Here is a 25,119-nt window from a genome sequence, read left to right on the forward strand (position 1 = left end):
GGGGCATGTACATTGATCCCCAATGTTAGTGCATCTTTTAAGGGGTGTCAGGCTGATTTCCCCTATTCTGACAGCACTTTTCACCAGGTTTGCATTCGCCGAGTTGCGTTTTCACGTCTTTTGCAATTGATAAGTGTCCGCAGCTAAAATACGTGATGTAGGCGAAAAGTCCGGCATGCAAAAAGTATCGCGGCTGCGAAACTAATTGAATACGGCCCTATATCTTTATTGCAGAGTATTCACTTCATTAACTTGCTATATTTAACTAAGGGGTGCATTTACCAATGTGTGTTTTTGGGGGGATCCCTGCAAAAGGTCCGTATCCCCTGGAGGTAACATGGAGGGAGGCCAGCAAACCTCTTCAGTGTCTTTCCACTTCCGACAGCAAAAGCCGCTATAGGGGCTGCTTAATTGGTGAAATTACCAAGCATTCCGACAGCTAATGCCATCTTCACAAGCCGAGGATCCCTCCCGGGCACTCCCCGCTCGCTGACTACGCAGTCGCACGCCAGGGGTTCCGGAACTGAAAGTAAAGTGATTGCAGTGCACCAGCGATCACTTTAATTTGACACATCGCAGGAGCGCCCCCTATTAGAGCTGCTGTCCCTGGATATGAGTTTTTGTATTTCTGGGCAATCCATAATTTCCCGATAATCGATAAATATGGCTACAAGCGAGAAGCTTTATCACTGCCAGCCAGTCCTATATCCAGCACCCGGGGTGTAATAATAGCGCTCTAATCAAAACAATGGTCAAATCCACCGGATTATCACCAAATGTGCGACCATTGGCCCTCATTCAGAGCCGTACGCTCTGAGCAGAGCGCACGCTCTGAATGAGGGCTGCCCTCCATAAAAATGAAGCGTCCTCCTGGACGCTCGTATAGCTGTGGGTCACCACCCACAGCCTATACGAGCGTGCAGTTTGATGGCCGCGATGGTCGTGACCATCGCGACCATCGAAAACTGCGAGCCGGAGCCTGCGGTTGAGGTTTTCAACCGCAAGGCCCGGAGTGATTTTGGCTCTATCAGAGCCAAAATCACTCCCACTGACATCACTAGTGATGTCAGTGGGCCGGCTTCTGACGGGAGGCGTTCCCGTGGGAACGCCCCCGTCAGGGAGGCACGCCCACCAAAGGGGGCGTGCTGTCAATCAACATCGACAGCACGCCCCCTTTGATCAGACACAACGAGCGAAGGACTTTCCTTCGCTCGTCGCGTCTGGCGCATGCGCACGACGGAGCTCCCTCCGTCGTGCGCATGCTCAGTGCAGACCATCGACCCACTTGCGAGCGGACAGCCGCTTGCGAGTGGGTCTGAATCAGGGCCTTTGTGTGGTGCAAATACAGTATTTTTATCAGCATGGAAATTTGGCGATAAGCCGGCTGCGCCTTTTATAGATTGCGTGCGTTTGGTTCCAGCTCGATCCCTCCATCACTCCAATATCGAACCTCTAAACCTCACACAAAAGCTGCTATTGTGGCTCATGCGCCAGAACTGTGCAACAGCAGCCGCATCACTGCGCCAAAGGACTAAAAACGCACCTTGTGCTGCGCAATTGCTAGAGAATGTGTCCCAAATGATTGGCCGCTGTGTAAGTCACACCCGGCAGAATATCTAATTCACAAATGCTGTAACATGTTCTAATCGTAGTAATCTTTGTTTTACAGCCGTTCTTTGGTGGCAGCGATACATTAAACCAGATCTGTGGGAAGATCAAAGCCGGGGGAGAAGTTCTGGCAAATCTAGACGGACACTGGGTGAGAATTGTCCCGTTCTCCATTACATGGACGGATGTTCCCAGAAACTAGGGGGATTTGTGATTCCTTCTACCTATAAAACAGTGGTGTCAAACTCTGGCCCTACAGCTGCTGTGGGACTACATATCCCAGCATGCCCTGCCACAGTTTTAGCATGCCCTAATAGCAAAAATGTGGCAGTGCATGCTGGGATGTGTAGTTACACTGCAGCTGAAGGGCCCAAGTTTGACACCACTGCTCTAAAACATACAGAAGCGGTGATACATTATACATTATCACACGTATAAAGTATTACATCAAAGTCCGACCCTTTACTTGTATCGGTACCGCTGCCCGCATCAGCCACTGCTTCTACCCAAACACCTGCAGAGATAGTAACACAAGATGACTTTGGCAGTTCCCAAGTAACAGAGTATTGTCTGTAAAACTGGGTACACACTGTGCTGATCATTAATGCTCGGAGCCATTATATAATCAGTGTGATCAGGAGGACGAGCATCAACATTTTTACGCAGTTCATAAGGTGCGACCTCCTGATCCGTCCCTAGCAGGAGCGTTTGAAGCAGTTTATCGGCTAATACTCCTGTAAACACCCCTATGCAATTTACAGGCCGACCAGCTGAAATCAGAGATGATCTCCCCGATAATTACATAGGTGTGTACCCAACTTTACTCAGAGCCTCCAAACTAAACAATACCCCTGTGTAGGAGGACAGGCATTGCTGTGTCTTCTAAACTGAAGCTCACACGTGTGGCTGGGCCTAATATAGACAGACACCTGTTTCAAAGGAGTTATCCTTGTCTGATCCAATCTACCCCCTGTATTCTCAGGACCGAGAGGTCTACCTAAATGGCGTACAAACTGGCTGCAGGGACATATTCTGGAATCCAACCGCGGAGATCAGAAGACAAAGACTCAAGCGCCATATTGTATTGTTTGAGGAGCAGACGGAGATGGAGTCTGAGAGGTAATCTGTGCAATGCTGATGTATGCCGGGCAATGTCCCCAACGTGCACACACATGGTAGCAGAACACCCTGGATATTACATAGAACACGTGCACCACTGAGGAGCACCTAAATGGATTTAATGAACCTGGCTCGCCGTGCAGCAATATAGTCTGCTCCAATTGTATGTCACATTATCTGTGAATTGCAGTCAGTGTAGGTAGGAGAGGCAGAGCCTCCCCTGTCATACTTCTTTGTATTATTCTAATTATTTTTATATCGAATCTCAGAAGATATTTATAACTTAGAAACATCTTTGTTTATTATAATAATTTTTATAGTTAACACTCACCAGCTTTGTGGAGCTCCCTGGGACTGCAGGGAGATGGGAGATGAGGCAGCAACAGCTCAGCCTCACTTCTGTATAGTCAGACACTGCTTGTAGATCTGGGGGCGGGGCCACACCACGGGCAGTAAGCTGCACAGAAGCTAATAAAGGCATGCCTCGGAGTATGGGGGGGCGTACTTTAAGCACTGATGGACACCTTGGATGTGTCATGTGACCAGGAAGTGCACTGCAGTGGTTAGCGATCGGAGCTTAGTCAGCAGCAGCAAGAGAAGACACAGTGATGCAGGTAGGAGAATCAATGGACACTGAAGCTTAGTGTTGTGAGGGGAGAGTTACAGTGAGTAGGGGGTGAGACGGGCTCCCAGCACTCAGACCCATCTCCATGTGTGCCTCCCCAGCCATTCACCTCACCGCACATCACTCCACCTGTTGGAAATGTTGCCCCCCCCCCCCAGAAAAAAAACAACCAGTCACATACTGTATCTCAAGAGGTCTCCTCTTCTAGTTTGCTCACCCAAGCTGCCTCTCCGATATCCGAAAAGAATGAGAAACTAATCCCAAGTTTTATATAGACAAAATCTGACATTAGATTCTACCCCAGACCTGTGACCCTAAATGTAATATGACATATTCTAGGGTGAACTAGTAATTGTAGCTTATGTTCTGAAACTAGTCCCAACAGTCCCTTATCTTAGCAGAACTCTGGCTCCTTTTATTATTATAGTATGGGAATGATCATTTGTGACGTAGTGAAGAAAAACTATTTATTTGCTGATCGTTGCCCCCTTGAGAAAACACCATAGACTGCGGTAATGCTGCAAATGACCCCTCAATGTGCAGAGGTCCCAGGACCCCTCCCCTGGGATCATCTTGTGGCCCCGGATGATTAGTGTTGGGTTACTCGCTATAAGCTGCGCCGTCCCTGTCTGCGTTTAGTTACTCCACTGTAGCTTATACCAAAGTCTCCAAAACTCCGCCATTACAGTCCATGTTTTAAGGATAGCCATTCTTGAGCACAGGTGACTTGATTAAATAAAATTGACTGAGGTACTAAGTCACCTGTGCTCAAGCATGACTATCCTTAAAACATGGACTGTAATGGTGGAGTTTGGGAACATCTGGCTTATACCATAAACTTAAAACCAAAGAATCGCTGTGGCGATGATTTCGGGGGGGGATGATGGACATGTTGAGACCAGACAGACAGACGGATAATGACCTGGGCAATAGTAACATGGTGCCGATGGTTGGTAGAAGTGAAATGTTGGCTCTGGTTCTGTTACAGACTGTGGCAACACGTGACCAGCGCAATCAATGACGGGAACCAGCATCAGGCCACGGATGAGAAGTACATACTGGAGGAGGCTCAGAGGAAGGCCGCGCGGGAGAGGAAGGAGGACTGCGCCGAGTGGGCTCCACAGCTCTTCCTGTACGATGAGTTCCTGAGAGAATGGCAGTATAAGTATGAAGAGTAAGTGTCATGGCACCAATGGTGTGTATGCCTGGTTACCCGTACAGTGTCAGCTGGCCTGGGGTCTACCTGGGGATCATGTCGCCCCCCCCTCCCCCTCACACAGTATATTAGTGATCCCGCTGGAGGTAGCCCTGTGTATTACAGGACGATGTGTTTCCCCGGACAGAGAGATGCTGATTGGTTGCTCTGGGCGACTTCTCCACTTTCAGCTGTCATGTTATAGACCAGTGGTGGCGAACCCTGGCACTCCAGCTGCTGTGGGACTACATATCCCAGCATGCACTGCCAGAGTTTTGCTATTCGGGAATGCTAAAACTGTGGCAGGGCATGCTGGGATATGTAGTCCCGCAGCAGCTGGAGTGCCAGGGTTCGCCACCACTGTTATAGACTGTGCTAGGTAAGTGACCGCTAGTAGCTTGATGTATCTCTCCCCTAACGCTGGGTTCACACTATGAGATAATCGGTCTAATCTGCCTGGTGGGAATGTAAATCTGGTGACATATGGGAGCCAATGACCATCATCCATCAGACAAAAACCGCTGCTTGATTTAACCAATTTGAGGAAACTGATTTGAAGCAGCATTTGGTCCTATACTGTACGTTACCAGAATTACGTTCCAGCCAGATTAGACCGATAATCTTATACTGTGTACCTATCTGTAAGGTGGGTACACGCAGCACAGATATATCTGCAGATCGAGTGATGGGGAAGGGGCTAGATGGGGAAGGGGCTTCACTAGTGTCAGGAGCACGTTGTACCTGACAGACTGGTGCTGCAATGTAAGGGTCACACATGTAGTGTTATGTATCGTGTGCAGTTATAATACCGGCTGCACCCAGCACAGACACTGGGACACATTACTTGTACATGATTTAGAGATGAGCCAAGGTACAGAACTGCCTCTAGCTGCACTATAACCTAACTATAGGTGCGGCCCAATAGTACTTCTATATTACACAGACTGCTATCTTTGTGGCCTAAAAGCTTATTGTTTAATTTAAAATATTAGTAAAAATGACTTGCATACCTCCTACACCCCAGCACCACTAGGGTAACGCTGAGCTGCTCCAGTAATTAGCACAAAATAAATTTCCTATCACTGAAATAACTAAAATTATATATTTCACTGCAAAATGTATATTTCTATATGAGCATGACCCACTTATACTGAGTCTGTGTGTGGAGAACTTCATTAATCCCCTCAGCAATCTGTTTGTGATTTCTCACATTATCGGGGGGTGGGAGTGGGGGGTTGGCATTTGTTATCTGTGGGTTATTGCCCCTCCCTCAGGGGTGTTTGTGCGGCAGCAGTAAATGTCATTGATTCTGCAGCTTACATCCCTGGCACCCTCTGACTGACATTGCGCAATACGAGAAGGACGGGATTCTGCAAACGGTGAAGAGGAACCTGACGAGCATGCTGGCCCCACGCACTGACCTGCAGCACAAGGTAGCCATCGCTCATCTATATACTTATTCCAATATTATACATTGTAATGTGTGGTGTATATATCGTTATATGCAGGATTATATATTATAGCGCTTTACAAGAGGCAGCAGAGTCAGATTAACTATCCTCCGTTTGTGGCTTCCATAGGGTTAGCAGAGTAGTGTGGTGTCGGCAGGTAGCAGAGTAGTGTGGTGTCGGCAGGTAGCAGAGTAGTGTGGCGTCGGCAGGTGGCAGAGTAGTGTGGCGTCGGCAGGTGGCAGAGTAGTGTGGCGTCGGCAGGTGGCAGAGTAGTATGGCGTCGGCAGGTGGCAGAGTAGTGTGGCGTCGGCAGGTGGCAGAGTAGTGTGGCGTCGGCAGGTGGCAGAGTAGTGTGGCGTCGGCAGGTGGCAGAGTAGTGTGGCGTCGGCAGGTGGCAGAGTAGTGTGGCGACGGCAGGTAGCAGAGTAGTGTGGCGACGGCAGGTAGCAGAGTAGTGTGGCGGTGGCAGAGTAGTGTGGCGACGGCAGGTAGCAGAGTAGTGTGGTGACGGAAGTTATGTGCAGCGGATAGTGCTTGGTGCAGTAGTCGTCCAGATGAGAAGTGAAACCCAGGTGAAAATGTATTGTGTGTGTGTGTGTGTGTGACACGCAGGTATTGGTGCTGGTGGTAGCCCACACAGGATATCACAGGTGTAACGGCGGTAGGCAATCTGTGTGGAATATAGCAGCCTGGAGCTCAGGGCTGTCCTGGGCGTGAGCGGGCAAATGCACCGGGGATGGCGGCCCTGGTATCCTACTGTATATTGGTGGTGGTAGAGGGTACTCTGAAATGGCTCTGGCTGTGTTGAGCATCTTAAAGTCCATTGGGTCCTCATGAACGCAATGTAGTAAAGAGATGTCGCAGTAGCGCATGTCAGAGGTCAAACCCCTTCCGTCCTAGTGACTGCCGGCTCAGTGTAACTAATAGGGTGCTGGAGGGAGGGAGCGCACTAAAGGTGCCTAGTGACTGCCGGCTCAGTGTAACTAATAGGATGCTGGAGGGAGGGAGGGAGCGCGCACTAAAGGTGCCTAGTGACTGCCGGCTCAGTGTAACTAATAGGATGCTGGAGGGAGGGAGGGAGCGCGCACTAAAGGTGCCTAGTGACTGCCGGCTCAGTGTAACTAATAGGGTGCTGGAGGGAGGGAGGGAGCGCGCACTAAAGGTGCCTAGTGACTGCCGGCTCAGTGTAACTAATAGGGTGCTGGAGGGAGGGAGCGCACTAAAGGTGCCTAGTGACTGCCGGCTCAGTGTAACTAATAGGATGCTGGAGGGAGGGAGCGCACTAAAGGTGCCTAGTGACTGCCGGCTCAGTGTAACTAATAGGATGCTGGAGGGAGGGAGCGCACTAAAGGTGCCTAGTGACTGCCGGCTCAGTGTAACTAATAGGATGCTGGAGGGAGGGAGCGCACTAAAGGTGCCTAGTGTCTGCCGGCTCAGTGTAACTAATAGGATGCTGGAGGGAGGGAGGGAGGGAGGGAGCGAGCGCACTAAAGGTGCCTAGTGGCTGCCGGCTCAGCTAACTAAGAGGATGCTGGAGGGAGGGAGGGAGCGCACTAAAGGTGCATAGTGACTGCCGGCTCAGTGTAACTAATAGGATGCTGGAGGGAGGGAGAGCACTAAAGGTGCATAGTGACTGCCGGCTCAGTGTAACTAATAGGATGCTGGAGGGAGGGAGGGAGTGCACTAAAGGTGCATAGTGACTGCCGGCTCAGTGTAACTAATAGGATGCTGGAGGAAGGGAGGGAGCGCACTAAAGGTCCTAGTGACTGCTGGCTCAGTGTAACTAAGAGGATGCTGGAGGGAGGGAGGGAGGGAGCGCTCTAAAGGTGCCTAGTGACTGCTGGCTCACTGTAACTAATAGGATGCTGGAGGGCGGGAGGGAGGGAGCGCACTAAAGGTGCCTAGTGGCTGCCGGCTCAGCTAACTAAGAGGATGCTGGAGGGAGGGAGGGAGCGCACTAAAGGTGCCTAGTGGCTGCCGGCTCAGCTAACTAAGAGGATGCTGGAGGGAGGGAGGGAGGGAGCGCACTAAAGGTGCATAGTGACTGCCGGCTCAGCTAACTAATAGGATGCTGGAGGGAGGGAGGGAGCGCACTAAAGGTCCCTGGTGACTGCCAGCTCAGTGTAACTAATAGGATGCTGGAGGGAGGGAGTGCACTAAAGGTGCCTAGTGACTGCCGGCTCAGCTAACTAATAGGATGCTGGAGGGAGGGAGGGAGCGCACTAAAGGTCCCTGGTGACTGCCGGCTCAGTGTAACTAATAGGATGCTGGAGGGAGGGAAGGAGTGCACTAAAGGTGCCTAGTGACTCGCGGCTCAGTGTAACTAATAGGATGCTGGAGGGAGGGAGCGCACTAAAGGTGCCTAGTGTCTGCCGGCTCAGTGTAACTAATAGGATGCTGGAGCGAGGGAGGGAGGGAGCGAGCGCACTAAAGGTGCCTAGTGGCTGCCGGCTCAGCTAACTAAGAGGATGCTGGAGGGAGGGAGGGAGCGCACTAAAGGTGCATAGTGACTGCCGGCTCAGTGTAACTAATAGGATGCTGGAGGGAGGGAGCGCACTAAAGGTCCTAGTGACTGCTGGCTCAGTGTAACTAAGAGGATGCTGGAGGGAGGGAGGGAGCGCACTAAAGGTGCCTAGTGACTGCTGGCTCACTGTAACTAATAGGATGCTGGAGGGAGGGAGGGAGGGAGGGAGGGAGGGAGCGCACTAAAGGTGCCTAGTGGCTGCCGGCTCAGCTAACTAAGAGGATGCTGGAGGGAGGGAGGGAGCGCACTAAAGGTGCCTAGTGGCTGCCGGCTCAGCTAACTAATAGGATGCTGGAGGGAGGGAGGGAGCGCACTAAAGGTCCCTGGTGACTGCCGGCTCAGTGTAACTAATAGGATGCTGGAGGGAGGGAAGGAGTGCACTAAAGGTGCCTAGTGACTGCCGGCTCAGTGGAACTAATAGGATGCTGGAGGGAGGGAGGGAGTGCACTAAAGGTGCCTAGTGACTGCTGGCTCAGTGTAACTAATAGGATGCGGGAGGAAGGGAGGGAGTGCACTAAAGGTGCCTAGTGACTGCCGGCTCAGTGTAACTAATAGGATGCTGGAGGGAGGGAGGGAGCGCACTAAAGGTGCCTAGTGACTGCTGGCTCAGTGTAATTAATAGGATGCTGGAGGGAGGGAGCGCAGTAAAGGTGCCTAGTGACTGCCGGCTCAGCTAACTAATAGGATGCTGGAGGGAGGGAGGGAGCGCACTAAAGGTCCCTGGTGACTGCCGGCTCAGTGTAACTAATAGGATGCTGGAGGGAGGGAAGGAGTGCACTAAAGGTGCCTAGTGACTGCCGGCTCAGTGGAACTAATAGGATGCTGGAGGGAGGGAGGGAGTGCACTAAAGGTGCCTAGTGACTGCTGGCTCAGTGTAACTAATAGGATGCGGGAGGAAGGGAGGGAGTGCACTAAAGGTGCCTAGTGACTGCCGGCTCAGTGTAACTAATAGGATGCTGGAGGGAGGGAGGGAGCGCACTAAAGGTGCCTAGTGACTGCTGGCTCAGTGTAATTAATAGGATGCTGGAGGGAGGGAGCGCAGTAAAGGTGCATAGTGACTGCCGGCTCAGTGTAACTAATAGGATGCTGGAGGGAGGGAGCGCAGTAAAGGTGCCTAGTGACTGCCGGATCAGTGTAACTAATAGGATGATGGCAGCGGGCACGATGGACGCACATGATCCAGTTTCGGGCATTTCTCTATATGTATACCTAGTACAAACTAAGGGGCCTATTTATTATTGTAATTTTGCAGCAAATCCTCCAAAACAAATTGTTTCCTGAAGTTTTCCTCCCTATATTAGTATGGGGGCTATTTATTATGTGGGTTCCACATTTAATATCCGAGATATCTGCGGCCGTCCCTCTGTTTCCGATCGCCGAGGTAGTCCCTCTCTACCAGTATGTGCACGGCGCGTGGAAGGCAGAATAGGTTCAGTAATGATAAATACGCCATGATCTGAGACGCAACCAAATTATCGGAGCTGAGAACAAGCCAGGTCAGGCGGATAATACAAGCGACACCTCTTGCCCAGGTCCCAGAGAGCAGTCTCAGAGGGTTTACGGAGAGAGAGCTGGGTATAATGTGCCTGAGTTGGTACAAGGATCACATTATGGTATTAGGGTCACATTATGGTATTAGGGTCACATTATGGTATTAGGGTCACTTTGTGGTATTAGGGGTCACATTATGGTATTAGGGTCACTTTGTGTTATTAGGGGTCACATTATGGTACAAGGATCACATTATGGTATTAGGGTCACTTTGTGTTATTAGGGGTCACATTATGTTATTAGGGGTCACTTTGTGTTATTTGGGGTCACATTATGGTACAAGGATCACATTATGGTATTAGGGTCACTTTGTGTTATTAGGGGTACATTATGGTATTAGGGGTCACATTATGGTATTGGGGTCACATTATGTTATTAGGGGTCACTTTGTGTTATTTGGGGTCACATCATGGTACAAGGATCACATTATGGTATTAGGGTCACTTTGCGTTATTAGGGGTCACATTATGGTATTAGGGTCACTTTGTGTTATTAGGGGTCACATTATGGTACAAGGATCACATTATGGTATTAGGGTCACTTTGTGTTATTAGGGGTACATTATGGTATTAGGGCTCACATTATGGTATTGGGGTCACATTATGTTATTAGGGGTCACTTTGTGTTATTTGGGGTCACATTATGGTATTGGGGTCACATTATGGTATTAGGGTCACTTTGTGTTATTTGGGGTCACATTATGGTACAAGGATCACATTATGGTATTAGGGATCACATTATGGTATTAGGGTCACTTTGTGTTATTAGGGGTACATTATGGTATTAGGGGTCACATTATGGTATTGGGGTCACATTATGGTATTGGGGTCACATTATGGTATTGGGGTCACATTATGTTATTAGGGGTCACTTTGTGTTATTAGGGGTCACTTTGTGTTATTAGGGGTCACTTTGTGTTATTAGGGGTCACATTATGGTATTAGGGGTCACATTATGGTATTAGGGGTCACATTATGGTATTAGGGTCACTTTGTGTTATTAGGGGTCACATTATGGTATTAGGGTCACTTTCTCAAAGAATAAACCTGCAAGAGAGAATTACTGCTATGACCACCATAATTACCATCGGACACAGGTTTAAATAGAAAAAACTGATCCACAATGTGGATTATCTTATTAAATATGTTTTACTCTCAAGTACATAAGATTTGTCCATTTACTTAATTTGTTGTGTGGCGATTGCGCTGGCTAAACTCCCCCCAACGCCAGAGATACGAAGGTAAAAATAAAATCAGGTCACAGAACTGAGACCCTCATTAAAGTATTATCTCGGCATAGCGAGGCGATGGCAGCGTTCTGCTTCGCTCACCAAATGTGTGACCTTCGAAATACCAAATTCTGACGTTACATTTTATTGCAAATAGCTGATGACGCCACCTGAGGTACTGCGCAAAAGCTCTGACAGCGAGCAGAGTGGTAAACGCCTTCTGTGTCATCTTAACGTGGCCTGTACCCTGGTGTTGGGGTAGGGGGCTTATTCCCCCCCAAAAATCCTGTTTTGTCCGTCATTGGGGCACATTAGCAATGCTATATTTATGGAATATCCCTGGAAAGCAGACGACTTTTCCAAGTGCCAGGACTACGGTGTGAGAATGACCTATCACCAGCGTGCAGTGACACAAGGGTTTAATCATTGACAGAGGGGAAGACTTAACCCCAGGAATGTGCGAGGCGCATTGCGCTGAATGAGCGAATCGGCTGCGGGACAGTTTGCAACAACACGCAATAAAATGAGATATGGTAAGAACTTACCTTTGTTATCTCTATTTCTACGAAGTCCATAGGGTTCCACAGGATACCTTGGGTATAGGTGATGACGTCAGTCATCGGGCACCATAGAGTTAAGTTTTCAGTCCTCCCAGGATGCACTAGGGTCCCCCTCCTATACCCCGCCCCCGAGCCAAGGCATCTCAGTTAGTTACCAAACCATAGGCCGGAGGAGGAGGAGGAGAAGGAAGAGAGAGAAAAAAAGATCTGGACACACACAAGAATCACATTCTCACCAGAGGGAGACGGAAAAACCGGTGACCAGAGTAAAGCCCATCTGCAGCACAGGTGCGACAGGGCGGGAGTCCTGTGGAACCCTATGGACTTCGTAGAAATAGAGATAACAAGGGTAAGTTCTTACCATATCTCATATTTTCTACTTCAGGGTCCATAGGGTATCCACAGGATACCTTGGGGATGTCCCAAAGCAGTATCCTTCAAGGGTGGGGACGCTCCTGTGCTGAAAGGAGAATCCGCCACCCGAAGGAAGCATCCTGAGAGGCGAAGGTGTCAAACCTGTAATACCTCACGAAGGTATGGACAGAGGACCACGTAGCAGCCTTGCAGATCTGGACTGCAGAGGCACCACGTCGAGCTGCCCACGAAGGACCCACAGACCTAGTGGAATGAGCCTTCACAGAAGGAGGAACCGGCAGGCCTTCATGAAGATAAGCTTCAGAAATTACCATACGGATCCAGGCTGCCAAAGTTTGCTTTGAAACAGGCCAACCCTTTTTACGGAAGCCATAGTGGACAAACAAGGCGTCCGACTTCCTAAACGAAGAAGTGCGGTCAACATAAGTCCTTAAGGCGCGCACAACATCCAAAGTGGCCTCACCCACTGAAAGACCAGGTGAGTTAAAAGCCGGAACAACTATTTCCTCATTAACATGAAACTGGGAAACAACTTTGGGAAGAAATTCAGGACGAGTGCGTAGCACTGCCCTGTTCCCATGAAAAATCAAGAAAGGGGGTCTACAAGAGAGAGCCCCTAAATCAGAAACACGTCTGGCCAAAGCTATGGCCAGAAGGAAAACAGTCTTAGCTGTTAGCCATTTAATATCCACTGAGCCCAGTGGTTCAAACGGCGGTCCTTGGAGAGCCCTCAGGACCACAGTCAAGTCCCAAGGCGCAACAGGTGGAACAAAAGGCGGCTGAATACGCAGAACGCCCTGCATAAAGGTGCGCACATCAGGAAATGTAGCAATCCTACGGTGAAACCAGACACAGGGCCGAAACCTGCACCTTCAAAGAAGCAAGGCGAAGCCCATGGTCTAGTCCCGCTTGTAGGAAGGCGAGTACCCGAGACAGACGAAACTCCCGCGGTGCATAACCTGTCGGTCGACACCACTGGAAGAACGTATGCCACACGCAATGGTATATTCTCGCGGAAGATGGTTTCCGAGCTCTTAGCATGGTACGTACTACAGAGCTTGAAAACCCCCTGGACCTTAACATGGCCGTCTCAACAGCCACGCCGTCAAAGACAGCCGAGTCAAATCCGGGTGAAGACAAGGACCCTGTGACAGAAGGTCCGGTTGGAGCGATAACCGCAGAGGACTGTCCACGGACAGACCCTGAAGGTCTGAGAACCAGTGCCGTCTGGGCCATGCGGGAGCTATCAACAGGAGCGTCCCTCCTTCCTGTTTGAATTTCCGGATTACCCGTGGAAGAAGGGAAACCGGAGGAAAGAGATAAGCAAACCGGAACATCCACCGGACGAACAGAGCATCCACCAGAGACGTCTCTTGTGCGAGACCCGTACACCGGCAACTTGTTGTTGTGCCGGGACGCCATGAGGTCGATCTCTGGAAGACCCCACCTGTCCACCAGCAGTTGAAAAACGTCCGGGTGCAGGGACCATTCCCCCGGATGAACGTCCTGGCGACTTAGAAAGTCCGCCTCCCAGTTTAGCACTCCCGGAATGAAGACAGCTGATATGGCCGGAAGATTGCGTTCCGCCCATACCAGGATCCGAGACACCTCTACGAGAGCCGCCCGACTTCGGGTTCCTCCTTGCTGGTTTATGTAGGCCACGGTGGTAGCGTTGTCCGACTGGACCTGCACTGGGTGACCTTGGAGAACCCGATGTGCCTGCTGGAGAGCATTGAAAACCGCTCGGAGTTCCAAGATGTTTATTGGAAGCTCTGCTTCTGCCGGAGTCCACCTGCCCTGGAACAAGTGTGGACCTGAAACTGCTCCCCAGCCCCGAAGACTGGCGTCCGTTGTCAACAGGACCCAATTCGCCACCCAGAACGGACTACCCTTGTTGAGATGGGTCGTCTGCAACCACCAGGCAAGGGACAGGCGAACTTCCGGAGTGAGCACTATCGTCTGGGATGTTAGAGACTGAGGCAGTCCATTCCACTTGGACAGGATCAGGTGCTGCAGAGGTCTGGAGTGAAACTGGGCATATTCCACCATGTCGAATACCGACACCTTGGAGCCCAGTAACCTCATCGCCGAGTGTAGAGACACCCGGCGGCTCTGCAGACAACTGCGCACCCTCGACTGTAAGGCAGAGATCTTTTCCCCCGTCACAAAGATCCTTTGCTGTCCCGAGTCCAATAAGGCTCCGAGGTGCAGAATCCGCTGAGACGGGATCAGGGTGGACTTCTGCCAGTTTATCAACCAGCCGTGCCATTGCAGTAACGCAATGGCCAGGTCCAAGTGGCGCAGAAGGAGCTCCGGAGATCCTGCCACTAAGAGAAGGTCGTCCAAATACGGCAACATGCGGACTCCCTGCAGCCGCAGGGAAGCCACCATGACCGCCATCACCTTGGTGAAAAAACGTGGTGCTGTCGCCAGGCCAAAAGGTAACGCCCGTAACTGAAAGTGGTCGCTGCGGATTGCAAACCTGAGGAACTGCTGATGGCGCAAAAGAATAGGGACATGCAGGTAAGCGTCCTGTATGTCCAATGATACCATGTAGTCCCCAGGTTCCAGCGCCAGAATGATGGACCGCAGGGTCTCCATCCGAAACTTCGGCACCCGCAAAGACTTGTTGAGAGCTTTGAGGTTGAGAATCGGACGATACAACCGATTGGGTTTCTGCACCAAAAAGAGATTGGAATAGAAACCCTGGCCCCTCTGGGAGAATGGAACAGGCACTATAACTCCAGCCTGGAGCATAGTGTGCAAGACCTTCCGCAGCTCCTTGGCTTTGTTCCGGTCTGATGGTAGACCCGTGGTGAAGAATCGAGCCGGGGGTCTGTGCCGGAAGGAGAGGGCATACCCGTGTGAGACCACCTCGAGGACCCAAGTGCCTGTCGTGGTGACCGACCAACACTGAGCGAACTGCAGCAGGCGGCCTCCCACTTTGGGAACCCCCAAAGGGAGGCCCGGACCGTCAGGCCGCAGGCTTGTCATCTGGCTTAGAGGCCGGACGTCTGGTACTCCAGGCCTGCTTCCGGGGCTTGGCCGATTTCTCGGGGCCAGCCTGACGGGGAAAAGACTGTGCTTTAGGCCTACCCTGGGCCCTATAAGATGTACCTGAACCAGAAGGAACAGCAGCCGACGGGAGACATGCTGATTTAGCTGCCGCCAGCGTGGCTATAATCTTGTCCAGGTCCGGACCGAAGAGAACCTCTCCGTTAAAAGGCAATGCCTCCAAACCCTTTTTGGAATCAGCGTCCGCCTTCCAGGATCGCAACCACAAGGTGCGACGAGCAGCCACCGCTGCCGAAGAAATTAGAGACGCCAGGGTACTAATATCTAAGGCCGCTTCGTTGATATAAGTGGCCGAATCCCGGAGATTGCCGATCGACTCCGTCTGCTCAGCCGAACAGTCGGAATTGAAGGACGCCTCCAACGTATCAGCCCAGCGCTCCATAGGTCTGGCAACCCAGCAAATGGCCATAGCTGGCCGTGCTGCCCCCCATGCAAGGGAATAGACGGACTTCAGGCAGATCTCTACCTTGCGGTCCGTAGCATCCTTAAGGGAGGACATGGATGGCATGGGCAATGTGGCACTACGGACTAGGCGTGTCACATGAGAATCCACCTGTGGAGGGGATTCCCACTTGTTAAAATAATTGTACGCAAACTGATACGCCACTGCTAAACGCCTTTGAGGCTGATATCGTTTGCCTGGCTATTTCCACGCTTCCTCTAGGTGGTCAACTAATTGTCCCGAAAGAGGAAACACTGTGGTATCTCCTTTAACATCCTTGAAAAAGGCGTATATGGACTTTGATACCGGAGGTTCCTCATCCTCAATAACTAAAGCAGTCCGGACTGCACGAATAAGGCCAGGTATATACACCTTAGACTTGGCGTCCGGCTGTTTAGGACGGGGAGGTTCCTGGTCAGAAAGATCCAGAATCTCCCCATCATCGGATGTCCCGTCATCCTCATAAGGAGCGGACTGAGACGCCACCGGCCGCTTGTGGGGCTGCATCACAGACTCCCCCTGCAACACGTCTGACAACTGCTGTACAGAGCTTGTTAATGAATTAACCCATGCAGGCTCATGAGAGACCTGAGGAGGGGAAATAGGGAGACCGTGGGGTACCATTAATTGTCTCGGGAAACCCTGCATGGGTGACGACACCACTGACTGCTGGGACAATCCCATCTGAGTGAACGGAGGCTGCGGAGCTAACTGGCCCACAAGGGTTGTAAGCGCCTTGGCGAAACAAGCCCAGGGCGGCTCCTGTACCGGTGCTGTGACCGTAATAGGGCCGCGCCAATAAATAACACGGTCGGCATTGCCCTTCCGCGCTACCCTCCCCCTCCGCTATAGGTGCCTTGCACGTAGTACACTGAAGCTGTAGAGGGAAGTCACTCTCAGACATGATGGTAAATATGTGACCCCTCTCAACAATACTTGTCCGTATAGTGAGAGACCACCCTGCAGCACCGCACCACAAGGGCTTTAGCAGAAAGACAGGGACAGTAATAAGGCTGACAGTTAAGAAGTAAAGTACAGGCAGCAGCGCTAGCACAGTCACATACAATGCAAAGAAAAATCAATTCCTGCACTAACCAGCGCTGATAATCAACTACCCAGACACAGAGTCTGGTAGGACACAGCGCTGCATACACAGACCTGACCCAAATCGGAGGAGAGGTATGCGGGGGGACCCAGACCACGATGCCTCTGATTCCAGGCTTCCAGCAGCGTTCACCATGCGGTTGTAAGATGGCCGCCGAGGAGCTTAGAGGAGGCTGGCCTGGGGGAGGAGCTCTGCCACAGGGCCAGTCGGCGTGTTGCAGAGAGGGCTGTGTGCAGCAGGGGAGGCACCGGCTGTGAGACAGGGAAGGCGCACTCCCCTGGCATGCATTTAACCCCCGGGACGCCGCAGCGCTACCGCTCTGCTGCGATCCGCTGTCCCAGGAGGGTAGTGGAAGCGCAGGTTAGATACCTGGCTCCACGCTGCAGCCAGTCCCCAGGGAGACCCCTGCCTGGGGACTCTGGACCATGTGTTCAGCGGGGACCCACCGCGGGACCCCGCTGCTTACCTTGCTGTCCCCCTTGAATCCGGCCATGGTCCCAAACATCTGGGGTCACCGCTAGCTGTGACCCCAGATGCTCACCAGAATTCCCGGATCGGTACCGGCGTTCTGGTACCGGCGGGGGTGTAGGGAAGACAGCATGGACGTCAGGGCTGACTGTCCATGCTGTACTTCCAGATGTGCAGCCACAGCTGCTTGAAGAAAACTTCAGGGGCTCTTCTTGGCCCCCACTCCAACAGGTGCACCCGACTCCGGCCAGGCACCAAACTAAACATAGATGCCTTGGCACGGGGGCGGGGTATTGGTGGGGGACCCTAGTGCATCCTGGGAGGACTGAAAACTTAACTCTATGGTGCCCTATGCCTGACGTCATCACCTATACCCAAGGTATCCTGTGGATACCCTATGGACCCTGAAGTAGAAATCAGTATTATTTGCACAGTTATTACCCTTATTGGATTGATAGGGGGCCTATGAATGCCCATTCCTACCCCCCTTCTAGTTTAGCAAAGCCTTGATGTTAATGTACATGCGGGTGTGTAACGTGACCAGAGCAAGAAGTGCTGGTTGCGATGGACATTTGGGCTTGTTGTCATTTGTCAGCTAATTAGACATAACACTGCACCGATTACTGTCTAGCGCAATGAAGCTACATGATGAATGTTATGGCCTTCGCTATACCAGGTACAGACATTAGCCCAGCAATAACAGCACACGTGTAACAGCGCCCTCTGGTGGATCAATTCTTTGCCTACATGCGATTCCTAAAGCCAAAATTGTTTCCTATGCAGCTCTTCTAACGTACAAGATTATATTCTGCAACTTAAACGATTTGTCAATGTCGTGAGAAACCATTTTGCGTTGAGGTAATCGATGCTATTGTTTGTCGCCATGGGTAGACTCTCTGACAGGGACCCATGTGCCATTTGTGGGTATCATTAAATGTCACTGCCAAATCTTGTGCTCCCACAGACATTTTGTGGGCTGGACCAATATTTATGTGAATAGGCCCATGTTGGACGGGTAACTGTGCCTAGTGATGCGATGCTGCGATTCCTGCCAGCAGAGGGCAGGGCCACGATAATGTGATTCCCTGGAGAAGTGGCCGGAGGCTGGTCTTAGGGTGGGTACACACTTGAACCATATCGGTCCAATTTGGGCAAATCTGAACAACAAATCGGTCCTATCGTGCAGTGTGTATGTCTGTCTGCGCGCTCCTGCGGGTCACATGTGATGTCATGTGATTACCCATGCTGCACGGCCAATCACACTTTATCGCATGCGAGGCTGTACATATTCATGAAGGACGGAACAGTGATCTTTCTGTTGTTTATTAAATCTTGCTTTAAGCGTGTACCGGCAATATCCTTTGGAGCGAGGAGAAGGGAAATTGCCCCCTCTGCCAGCACGTAGCTGGTTGTACAAGTGTGTAGCCGCTCTCTCTTTCAGGAGTCCTGCCCGATATTCGATGGTCTCCAGGACATTCCGGAAGAGTAGGCATAGGGACTGGTCTGGCCCACAAAATGGCTGCCTCCGCTGACTGCAGGTGCTAGGTCTGCTAAATGGCTCATTCTTCTTACTGTTCTCATTCCACTAGAGAGGCGCCCAGGAGGGCAGACACCGCAAAGCCAGCGAGCAGCCGTCTATCAGCAGCCAGACCACCGACAGCAGCTGCTCCACTCCTGAACCAGGGCGCGAATCTTCAGACGATGACAGTAGGTTTCCTCCTGACCTATAACGCTCATGGACAACATGAATAATGGATAGATGGATGTTTCCTATCTACAATGCATGCACAGGCTGTGCATACTGTATATTATCTGTTACTGTACAAGGACCAGGCTGTGCCTATATTATCTGTTACTATACAAAGACCATGCAGAGAGGTGATGATGTGTGGAGAACATCATCACATGTATCCCCCCCCCCCCCCACCCCTGACATCATGGGTGACAATTAGGACTTGGCCTGTTAGTGCCAATCCCAAATCATTTTGTGGGCTGATTAACTGTGCGCCTCATGGTTTCATTGGGATAAGATCATTGGTCAGGAAGAAAGAGTCAATTTCCATCATTTCCTGGCAAACTAACAGCTTTTAGCTATAGCCCTGATAGTCCTTCAAGAGTACAAGAATTTTCACAGGTGTATATTTATCCTATTGCAGCTTTCCCAGGTCCGTGCTCGCAGTGTGGAAAAGAGAAACATGAACTGAAGGAAATCCAGGCTGCAGTCTTATCTCTGCAGAAGACCCAACAGGACATACACAGGTAACCGCAGTAACCATATGACACAGGTAACCGCAGTAACCATATGACACGGGTAACCGCAGTAACCATATGACACGGGTAACCGCAGTAACCACATGACACGGGTAACCGCAGTAACCACATGACACGGGTAACCGCAGTAACCACATGACACGGGTAACCGCAGTAACCACGTGACACGGGTAACAGCAGTAACCACGTGACACGGGTAACAGCAGTAACCACGTGACCCGTGACCCAGGTAACCACGTGACCCGTGACCCAGGTAACCACGTGACCCGTGACCCAGGTAACCACGTGACCCGTGACCCAGGTAACCACGTGACCCGTGACCCAGGTAGCCGCATTAGCCACGTGACCCAGGTAGCCGCATTAGCCACGTGACAGGTGACCCAGGTAGCCGCATTAGCCCCGTGACACAGGTAACCGCATTAGCCCCGTGACACAGGTAACCGCATTAGCCACGTGACCCGTGACACAGGTAACCGCATTAGCCACGTGACCCGTGACACAGGTAACCGCATTAGCCACGTGACCCGTGACACAGGTAACCGCATTAGCCACGTGACCCGTGACACAGGTAACCGCATTAGCCACGTGACCCGTGACACAGGTAACCGCATTAGCCACGTGACCCGTGACACAGGTAACCGCATTAGCCACGTGACCCGTGACACAGGTAACCGCATTAGCCACGTGACCCGTGACACAGGTAACCGCATTAGCCACGTGACCCGTGACACAGGTAACCGCATTAACCACGTGACCCGTGACACAGGTAACCGCATTAGCCACGTGACCCATGACACAGGTAACCGCATTAGCCACGTGACCCATGACACAGGTAACCGCATTAACCACGTGACCCATGACACAGGTAACCGCATTAGCCACGTGACCCATGACACAGGTAACCGCATTAGCCACGTAACCCATGACCGACTATACAAATGATCTAGACACATTTATGGGACAATTGGTGACTCTACCCACCCGAGAGAGAGCTGCCCCTAGCGCTACATAGATAAGCGTCAGGCTTTCACAAAAACATTGTCAGGGGCCTATTCATCATCAGAGGCCCTATGGCCCCAAATGATGAGGAATTCACCTCCCCACGGGGGATAGTTACACCGGAGCAATTCATCATTGCTCCAGTGCGGGGACAGCGGCTAGGAAAGCATCTCTTCCCGCCATTATTAGCGCAGCTACAGAAATAGCTGCATTACGTACCTGTCCCCGTGGCTGCCGTGGAGTCAGTGAGGAGGGGGCGGAGGGATCAGTTTGGATCTCTCCTCGCATCCCCAGAACTCCTTCCCATAGGAAGGAGCAGGGCTATGAGAACAAGCGCCATCTGAAGATGCAGAATATATATGATGAAGGGCCCGGTAACTTAAATATGCGCAAACTAGCGTTTCTTCATGCGTAACAGACCATTTATCGTTTGAATAAGCCCCTAAATGTGCAGACATTGGCATTACACCCAGAGGCATAGTTACGCCATGTTTAGCTGTGCCACGTTGCCCGGGGATGTGTCTTCTGAAGCACTAAGCTGCCTCTGCCCTCCCTGCCATACAAACACCCTGACCTTGCTGGAGTGACCAGGGCACACATTGCTGGAGTGACCAGGGCACACATTGCTGGAGTGACCAGGGCACACATTGCTGGAGTGACCAGGGCACACATTGCTGGAGTGACCAGGGCACACATTGCTGGAGTGACCAGGGCACACATTGCTGGAGTGACCAGGGCACACATTGCTGGAGTGACCAGGGCACACATTGCTGGAGAGACCAGGGCACACATTACTGGAGTCACCAGGGCACACAGGGCTGATAGGAGAGGCCTCTAAATTCAAGGCTGCACCCACCGAATAGGGACAGTTGGGACTGGGAGGTATGAAAACGTCATTTTACCGCAGTTGTTCCGTCATTTCCTGAGATCATTTGAAATGTGAAAGATTTTTCCGAGGACACATCGCTGGCTATTAGCATTGATGGACAATGAGAGTTACTGTCCATCAATGCTATCATTTAAGATTTATTGCACAGGATTATAGAAAATTCAAGAGAGTATTATGTTATAACTGTCAGTAAACGTGACCTGATCTGGGATTGTATGTAATGCCCTGTGTTATACCAGACTACGTCACATATAATGGGCATCACACAGAGCAGCTAAACGTCCCTGGGAAACTCAGCAACGCATCCCCATGGGAGTGTAATCTGCATCATTGATACATAGGGCGCAGATACATTGGGATAATAAAACTTAAATTTATTTATATATATATATATATATATATTTATTAGTAAGGTCAGGGGTGTAACTAGCAGTCCCTCAGCTCCATTGCAATTTTTATCTTTTTTTTTTTTCTAGGGGGGGGGGGAATCTAGTGGAGGTGATAGGCAAGAAGCAGCCCCCCGGCCTTCACTTGCAGCCCCCAGCTCCTTTCTGCCTTGTCGTTATTGTATGTTATACCTTATATAATGCTTGTTTACCAGGCCTGCCTTTATTACATACTAAAACATGCCGGTCAGTCACCATGACTCCCACCTGTAACAATGTCTCTTGTCTTCCTCCATAGAAACCTCAACACGTTAACCAAATACGGCTTATTTTCCAAGTGCTCGCCGCCCAACGTCCCGCTGCTGAGTTCCCGCCACTGGCTGCTTCTCTGCCTTTTCCTGGCCTGCCAGCTCTTCATCAGCTTTGTGTTCAAGTAACGCACCCTACTGAGGAGACTTCATCCAACCCAAGGGCAGGAGATACCTAGTCACTCCATCTGTCCCCCCGGAACTACTGCTCCCCCGGGCCGAGCACCCTACTGAGGAGACTTCATCCAATCCAAGGGCAGGAGATACCTCGTCCCTCCATCTGTCCCCCCGGAACTACTGCTCCCCCGGGCCGAGCACCCTGGGAGCTGCAGTGGTTCCTCTGTGGTCTTCCCTGCCAGTCACTTCCTCCGTGACCAACACCACAAAAGGGTTAAACACAAGGTTAACGAGAAGCACGATATAATCTATAATGATGCAGGTGTCACATCGTTTTTCTATGCTGCTGATTGGACTCCTGTCCCCACCACAAATCCTGATCTTTAGGTACCTGTTATCAGAACCTGAATTTACACTGCCCCTGGCGCCCTGTTTATGGTACTTTGGAATTTTCATTTATGGAAGTAGCACAAACGGACATCGGCAGGGATCGAGCCGCCCGCGATGCCTCACAATGGCGTCATTTGCAAACATTGATGTTTGTTCCTATTGTCTGTCTGTTTGGTATGGACCTCTAATGTCTATGCAAGGAGGTTACACAATGCATCTACTGCCCTTGTCTTGCCTGCCGATCTCTAGCCTCAGAGCATGCCTGTAGCACTTTATCTGCATCCAGAAAATCTATGTTCAAGGTCTGTCCCCTCCGGGAGGTTCCCCGTCTCTCTCCCTCATATAGAATAATAATAATAAGGTATGGACACAAAGGGACAACGCTGGATCTCGTAGGGTGAACAATTCATCTATCTGGGATTCTGGAAAGAGAAGAGGAGGCTCCTAACAACTGCACACAATTACTGTACGAACATTAAAGCAAATAATATGTATTTATTCAGGGGGGCGGGGGGATTACATGTATTTTGTTTTATCACAAGTCTGGAAATACATTTATTTTCAAATCGATGGTCTCGTCTCTTTATAAACCACGTTGCACCCAAACGGAGAGATAAAAATACTGTATACATACTGTACATGTCGTATGATATAGGCACAAGGGGAATCTAACTATTGTCAATCCGATTCCTAAGTGATCTCTGCGCTGTGAGATATGGACTGAGGTATGTAAATTAGTGATACAAATATATACATTTCTGGCTGCTATATGTTTGTATGAATCAGTAAGTGTGTGTGTGTGCGCATATGTTGCTGGGTGTAATTATAGCCATACAGATGGAATTTTAGATCTATACAATGAGATGAGGTGCATTATCATGTACATGTTGGCATATTCTTTGTTGGAAATAAATAAAATAATAAATATGTATCTAAACTTTAATATATACAAAATAAACACTTTATATAGTGTGTGTGTATATATAAATATAAATATATATATATGTATATATATATATATATATATATATATATATATATATAGGGTCCTCAGTGATGCGGCACTCCAGGCGAATAAACACAGCATAGACAAGGCTTAGAAGAAGTCAACGTTTCAATACCAAGACAAAGGTATTTTCATCAGGACATACATACATATACAAACAACATCCTACCTTATATGTGTTCACCTAAGTGACTAAACAGCCTCACCGGAGCAGGGATCCACACCCGCCCGGCGGCGCTGACCAGTGACGTCACAGCGTCACATGATATATATATATTCCATAGACAAAAGACCTTACGGTTTTACATGTCCCATTAAGGCTTCTTAGACATGATAGAAATTCAGTAGGTTTTTTGAAATTTCAGGTCACTCAAACTAAAAAAAAAACAATGAAATTACAATCATTAAGGCTGACGCCTTAATGTACGTGTTCCTTGCGCAATACAGATATGTATGCCATCACACCCTGTTGTTAACTGCAGATTCAGCACTCTCACAGAATGAGATTGCTGTCACTCACAAAATGGTGGAGCTGCTAATTCACAGAATTGTGTGCTCATTGGAATACACACATGCTGTCTATGCAACTGAGGTCTAAGCAGAAACTAGAGTTGTGCAGATGGGATAAAAGTGGTGGATGGGGGGGTTTGGAACAGGTTTTTTTTTTTTTTTTGTCAATTAAACAGCGAAGCACAGACGGGTCTCACTGACTTGTCCCTGCTTCTGTGTTTGTTTTTTTTAAACACAGATGCAGGTATTACGGATATTCCAGATCCGAGCCTGCATGTGTGTGCTGCTACCTCCCCCATATCCTAACGCCTGCTACACCACCGCCGCTAACACCCGCTACTGTTCCCAGCTGCAGCTAATGCCCGCTAACCCCTCTCCCCCGCATCCCGGTCGCAGCAAATGCCAGCTTCCTTTCCCCCGGACCCAGCCCCCACTACCTCTCGCAAAAGGCAGCCATCTTGCTGCACCCAAGTGAAGCCACAGTGAATACACCTAGGTGCTGGAGGCTCCTACTGAGGCTGCGCAACAAGTTGAAATTTCCTATCTATTCAATGGCGCATTCTTGAGGTAGTAGTTTAAAAACTGTAACTTTCTAATTTACCTGAACCCCAAAAGGCTCTACCCTGGAACAATAGCTACCTAATAAAACAAACCCCGTCTAAATTCGCCCCCTATGCTGAGTTATGCCTTCCCCAAAAAAACCCATAGAGAATAGCCAGGGCCGGTCCGCCCGTTACGCCAACTACGCATGTGCGTAGGGCGCCAGCCACCGGAGGGCGCTTTGATTTGCGCTCCCTCCTGCCGCCACAATCCTTCCTCCAGAAACCCCTGCTGACACAATCCTCTCTCTCCCTCCCCCCCCCCGGCCGCCTCAGGGAGGCATAATTTGCCGGGCGCCCGCTGAGATTTTACCAGCG

General features: G+C 50.4%; 1 protein-coding gene across 4 annotated transcripts in view; it reads left to right on the top strand.

The window, feature by feature from the left end:
- OSBPL5 (oxysterol binding protein like 5) overlaps positions 1–23,438 on the top strand; it is a 130,238-nt gene extending 106,800 nt beyond the window's left edge. For 3 of the 4 annotated variants that reach the window (XM_088451799.1, XM_088451798.1, XM_088451800.1), the window contains 7 exons: positions 1,670–1,759; positions 2,591–2,727; positions 4,341–4,526; positions 5,863–5,980; positions 18,916–19,033; positions 19,483–19,585; positions 22,170–23,436. In XM_088451799.1, the coding sequence (XP_088307925.1) occupies positions 1,670–1,759; positions 2,591–2,727; positions 4,341–4,526; positions 5,863–5,980; positions 18,916–19,033; positions 19,483–19,585; positions 22,170–22,308 (891 nt within the window). In that variant the 3' untranslated portion in view covers positions 22,309–23,436. Of the gene's footprint in view, positions 1–1,669; positions 1,760–2,590; positions 2,728–4,340; positions 4,527–5,862; positions 5,981–18,915; positions 19,034–19,482; positions 19,586–22,169 lie in introns of all 4 variants that reach the window. The other variant, XM_088451801.1, reaches the window with a different exon arrangement.
- The last annotated feature ends 1,681 nt before the right edge of the window (positions 23,439–25,119 follow it).

This window comes from Taudactylus pleione, unplaced genomic scaffold (assembly GCF_031769625.1).
Source record: "Taudactylus pleione unplaced genomic scaffold, aTauple2 ptg000027l, whole genome shotgun sequence".
Taxonomy (NCBI): domain Eukaryota; kingdom Metazoa; phylum Chordata; class Amphibia; order Anura; family Myobatrachidae; genus Taudactylus; species Taudactylus pleione.